At 45.7% G+C, this 6000-nt stretch overlaps 1 protein-coding gene across 3 annotated transcripts in view; it reads left to right on the forward strand.

Annotated features, from left to right (window-relative positions):
* CLCN5 (chloride voltage-gated channel 5) overlaps nt 1–5527 on the forward strand; it is an 84558-nt gene extending 79031 nt beyond the window's left edge. For all 3 annotated transcript variants that reach the window (XM_040322833.1, XM_040322834.1, XM_040322835.1), the window contains one exon: nt 5052–5527. In XM_040322833.1, coding sequence (XP_040178767.1) covers nt 5052–5142 — 91 coding nt within the window. In that variant the 3' untranslated portion in view covers nt 5143–5527. The remainder of the gene's footprint in view (nt 1–5051) is intronic.
* The last annotated feature ends 473 nt before the right edge of the window (nt 5528–6000 follow it).

The raw sequence follows: 6000 nt of genomic DNA on the forward strand, positions 1-6000 counted from the left end.
CCCGCTTTAATTATAACGCACATACAGATCCAACTACTTTTAGCTGATCTCTTTGCAGGCCGATTCCCAGTGCAGCTACCAACCACTGGAAAAATGGATAAAAAGTATTACCAAACGCTAGCAAAAGCAGTCATAAAAACATGTAGCCAAGTATGATACTGGTAAAAAAATGTGTACAATGATACCACTGCTGAATCCAGATGAGGAGAGGTTAACATTAGTCCGTCGGCATGTAGATGTCCCATGAAGGGAACTATCACAACTCCCAGTGGATGGTTGTAGAATCCCAGGTTGATAGAGGGAAGTGATAGAGGGAAGTGTAACAGCCCTTGCGTGTGGCAGATAGTAAGGTCCCGCCGGCATACAGATATGAAGACACAGCAAAGGAGCCCTTCAGATGGACACGGCAAGCCCCGCCGGTGTTCCGTGACGTCACCGGATCTCCGACGGAACTCCCTGAAGGCCCGGAAGCCGGTGGAGAGGTGAGTACCAATCAAAAAAGAAAGATCGATCAAAAAAATGAAAGATTAATAGTTAATTTCCACAGCCCTATTTTAAACACTTGAATACCGGGCATTTTCACCCCCTTCCTTCCACCCCCTGTCCAGTTTTCAGCTTTCAGCGCTGTAACATTTTGATTCACAATTGCGCGGTCATGCAACACTGTACCCAAATGATTTCTTTGCGCTATAAACGGACAATTTAAAAAAAAAAACACCATATTTTTTGCTACAATAAATATACCAAATAAAAAAAATAATAATAATGTCTTCCTAGTTTAGGCTGATATGTATTCTTCTACATATTTTTGCCCAAAATATCACAATAGGCGTATATTGATTGGTTTGCACAAAAGTTATAGGGCTAGATTCAGATAGAATCGTCTATCTTTATGACCGGCGTAACGTATCTCAGATACGTTACGCCGCCGTAATTCAGGGCGCAAGTTTTGTATTCAGAAAGAACTTGCGCCCTTAGTTACGGCGGCGTAATGTATCTGTGTCGGCGTAAGCCCGCATAATTCAAATGTGGATGATGTGGGCGTGTTTTATGTATATTAACTGTGACCCCGCGTATTTTACTTTTTTTACGAACGGCGCATGCGCCGTTCCTGAAAAATCCCAGTGCGCATGCTCGAAATTCCGCCGCAAAACGTCATTGCTTTCGACGTGAACGTAAATTACGTACATCCCTATTCGCGAACGACTTACGCAAACAACGTAAAATTTTCAAAACTCGACGCAGGAACGACGGCCATACTTAACATAGGATACGCCTCATATAGCAGGGCTAACTATACGCCGAAAAAAGCCTAACGTAAACGACGTAAAAAAATGCGCCGGACGTACGTTTCTGAATCGGCGTATCTAGCTCATTTGCATATTCCTCGCTTAGCTATACGGAAGCGCCACCTAGCGGCCAGCGTAAATATGCAACCTAATATACGACGGTGTAAAACACTTACGCCGGTCGTATCTTAGGGAAATCTAGGCGTAACTGATTCTATGAATCAGGCGCATAGATACGACCGGCCGGACTCAGAGATACGCCGGCGTATCTCCTCTCTGAATCTAGCCCATAGTGTCTACAAAATAGGGGATAGATTTATGGCATTTTTATTATTCATTTTTTTTTTTTTTACTAGTAATGACGGTGATCTGCAATTTTTATAGTGACTGTGACATTGCGGCAGACAGATCAGACACTTTTGACACAGCGCTCAGTGCTATAAATATGCACTGATTACTGTATAAATATCACTGGCAGGGAAGGGGCTAACACTAGGACGATCAAAGGGTTAAATGTGTTACCTAGGGAGTGATTCTAGCTGTTGGGGGAGGGGACTGACTGGGGGAGGTGAACGATCAGTGTTCCTATATACTAGGAACACACAATCTCCTCTCCCCTGACACGACACGTGGATCTTTGTGTTTACACCAGTGTTTCTCAACTCCAGTCCCCAAGGCCCCCAACAGGTCATGTTTTCAGGATTTCCCTCAGATGAAACGGCCGTGGTCATTACTAAGGCAGTGAAACTGATCAAATCACCTGTGCAAAATAATGGAAATCCTGAAAACATGACCTGTTGGGGCACCTTGAGGACTGGAGTTGAGAAACGCTGGTTTACACACACAGATCCACGTTGCTACTCTGTGACCAGCAATCGCGGGTACCCGGCCGACATCGCGGCCGCCAGGCACGCACATCGGCTCCCGAGTGACACGGCGAGGTCACCCCCTAGACCGCCCGGAAGCCGAGGATGTCATATGATGCCCGCCTGGGATGGCAGAGCCACCTTGCGGCCGTCATATCACTATACGCGGGATGGAAAGTGGTTAAAGCACGTAAAAAAAAAAACATTGTTTGATATTTGGCTTTTAAAAGTAGAGACATCTGGGGTCTTATAGACCCCCAGATCTCTCCATAAAGAGGACCTGTCATGCTGTATTGCTATCGCAAATGATGTTGATATCTTGTGAAAGCAATAAAAGTGTAAAAATAAAAGATGGAATAAAAAGATTAAGTACTGTAGTTTGGCACCATTCCACGAGCGGGCGCAATTTTAAAGCGTGACATTTTGGGTATCTATTTACTCGGTGTAACATCATCTTTCATATTTTACAAAAAAAAATTGGTTATATATTGTGTTTTCTAATTTTTTATTAGTTGAAGTGTATTTTTTCCCCAAAAAAAAAATTATTTGAAAAAATTGCTGCGCAAATATCGTGTGATGTAATGTTTTGGCGTTCTAAGTAATTTTCTAGTAAAAAAAAAACACAGATTTTTACATATGAGAGAAGTGTCAGAATTGGCCTGGTAGGCAATGCTGTCTGTGTCCCATTTAGGGAGATTTTGTTTGGGTGTAACTCCTAATTTTATACACTTTTTTTTTATTTATTTTTTTACCTAACTTTATTATAATCACATAGGGGAACAAACACATTTTTCTATGACAGGTTCTTTTTAATGAGATATCAGGGGTCTATTATACCCCTGATGTCTCACCTGCCTTCCCCTGAAGCTAATGGACTGCTGTGGCTGGAGAAAATGACAGCCAAACCCAGAAGTGATGTAATGCATTCTCGCTAGGGAAGATTAGTGAACAGATGTTTGCTGGTCTTATCCCTTCTACCGGCGGCACCCGCCATGAGGGTACCGGGTACTCAGGTGGGGCAGTGGAGCCAGGGAATCATGGCAGAGGCGGGGAGCCACACTACCGGGTGTACGTAGAAGCACAGCTGTCCCAACACTTTCCCCAGACAGCCGACAGTCGGCCACATATATGCTCACCGGACACTTTATTAGGTATACCTGTTCAATTGCTTGGTAACACAAATTGGTGAAGACGACTTGCTAAAGTTCAAACCAAGTATCAGAATGGGGACAAAGGTTTTTTTTAAACCCATCCGTAACACGTGTGCCGGAAATGTAACCCTCCCATTGGTTGTGCTCTCAACTAGAGTTGAGCGGACACCTGGATGTTCGGGTTCGGGTCCGAACCCGAACTTAAAAAAAAAAGTTCGGGTTCGGGAACCCGAACCCGAACTCCGAACCCCATTGTAGTCAATGGGACACGGACTTTTAGAAAAAAAATGCGCGGAGGTCCCCGCAAATTCAATAACCAGACCCTTCAGGTCTGGTATGGATATTCAGGGGAACCCCGCCGTAAATTTAAAACAAAAATGACGTGCGGTTCCCCCTAAATATCCATAACCAGACCCGTTATCCGAGCACGTTGACCTGGCCAGCCGCAGAAAAGAGGGGGGGACAGAGTGCGGGCCCCCTCTCCTGAACCGCACCAGGCCACATGCCCTCAACATGGGGAGGATGTCCCCATGTTGATGGGGACAAGGGTCTCATCCCCACAACCCTTGCCCGGTGGTTGTGGGGGTCTGCGGGCGGGAGGCTTATCAGAATCTGGAAGACCCCTTTAACAAAGGGGACCCCCAGATCCTGACCCCCCCCCCCTGTGTGAAATGGTAATGGGGTACACTGTACCCCTACCATTTCACGAAGGAAGTGTGAAGTCTTGTAAAAAAAAACACACACACACACACACACACACCGTAGAATAAAGTCCTTTATTAATAAAAAAAAAAAAAACTCCAGCGGTGATAATCCACTCGTTCTCGGCTTCCTGCTCCAACGTTGTCCCGATCCTGCGACGGCTGCGGGTGATCTCCAGCGATGAGAAGATCGAGCGACGGCCGGGTGATCTCCGCTCCAGCGATGAGAAGATCCATCCGGAGCGCAGCATCCCCGACCTCCTCTCAGCGCTGGACACAGCCCAGCGAATGACACGCTGGAGCTGTGACATTACTTATATAGAGGAGGCAGGGCCACCCGTCACGTGACCCCGCACCCTCTGACGTACCCTCTGCCGGGCTTCCCCAGATTTTTTTTTTATTAATAAAGACTTTATTCTACAGTGTGTGTGTGTGTGTGTGTGTGTGTGCATACCCCCACAACCACCGGGCAAGGGTTGTGGGGATGAGACCCTTGTCCCCATCAACATGGGGACATCCTCCCCATGTTGAGGGCATGTGGCCTGGTGCGGTTCAGGAGAGGGGGGGGGCCCGCACTCTGTCCCCCCCTCTTTTCTGGGGCTGGCCAGGTCAACGTGCTCGGATAACGGGTCTGGTTATGGATATTTAAGGGGAACCGCACGTCATTTTTGTTTTAAATTGACGGCGGGGTTCCCCTTAATATCCATACCAGACCTAAAGGGTCTGGTTATTGAATTTGCGGGGACCTCCTCGCAATTTTTTTTTCCCGGACCCGAACTTTTTCCAATTATTCGGGTCCGGGTTCGGGAAAAACCCAAAGTCCGTACCGAACCCGAACTTTACAGTTCGGGTTCGCTCAACCCTACCCTCAACCAAACTGTCAAACCATCCAATGGCTGGTGTCATAACCGATCGCATGTGCAGCATCATAGCAGTGGAAATAATAAATTGTACAAATAAATATGTGAAAAGTGTGGCGGTATGAATACTTTTTCAAGGCACTGCAAGTTTGTTTTTTAACTGGCCTTTTGATTTCTATTCCAGGAGACTGCTGGGAATTATCACAAAGAAGGACGTCCTGAAGCATATAGCACAGATGGCCAACCAGGATCCAGACTCTATATTGTTTAACTGACCCCGCATCCTCGTAACATGAACTTTTGGATCCTGTGAAGCCATACTCAGTATCACTTTATGGTGTTTTTGACACCTTCATATTACTGTGAAGAGAAGTGCCTCGCTTCATGCCATCGGAGCCCCCCCCTCCCCCCCCCCCCCGGCACTGTATTTTCTCAGCTCTGCCCAACTGCCCAAGCGACATGGAGTGAAGGCCACTTTCTCACGTCCATGTCTGCAGCAAACGACCCGCGCGTCTTACCTGGAGTCTTCATATAACCTTTGATTTGGTGGAGATTCCGATCCAACAACGGGAGGAGTGGGCCTAAAAACATATAAGGAAAGGTTATGGGTGGCCATGCACCTTTAATAGGAAAAATGAATAAATTATATATTTAAATTGATATATTTTCCTGTCTTAAAAAGGTCAACCATTACCACTGTATGCAGCAAAGGAGGACTCTGTTAGAGACAGAATTTTGTTTTTTCTGTGCCAAGAATTGCATTTAAAGCCCAAAGGAATCCAAGCAAGGTGTGCAAAATCTGACAGTGACCTTAGAAAGCAGCCACAGCTTGAGTAGAAAAGTCCATCCCCTGTCAGTGTGGTGTAGAGGAGGACACTTGGGGGTTAATTTACTAAAACTGGAAAAGTGCAAAATCTGGTGCACCTTTTTTTTTGGTCAAAGCTTAATTGAACAAGCTGACTTTAGAAGCTGATAGCAAAATCTGGTGCAGCTGTACATAGTAGCCAATCAAAACAGTGGATGCTAGCGCTCAGGATATAAATACAATAGGCTTTCACAACATAAAGGGTCAAGGTGAATAATAATAAAACGGCTAAAAAGCAGGACTTAAATTGTGACAAGTCCACAAGAAA

Source organism: Rana temporaria, chromosome 9, assembly GCF_905171775.1.
Source record: "Rana temporaria chromosome 9, aRanTem1.1, whole genome shotgun sequence".
NCBI lineage: Eukaryota > Metazoa > Chordata > Amphibia > Anura > Ranidae > Rana > Rana temporaria.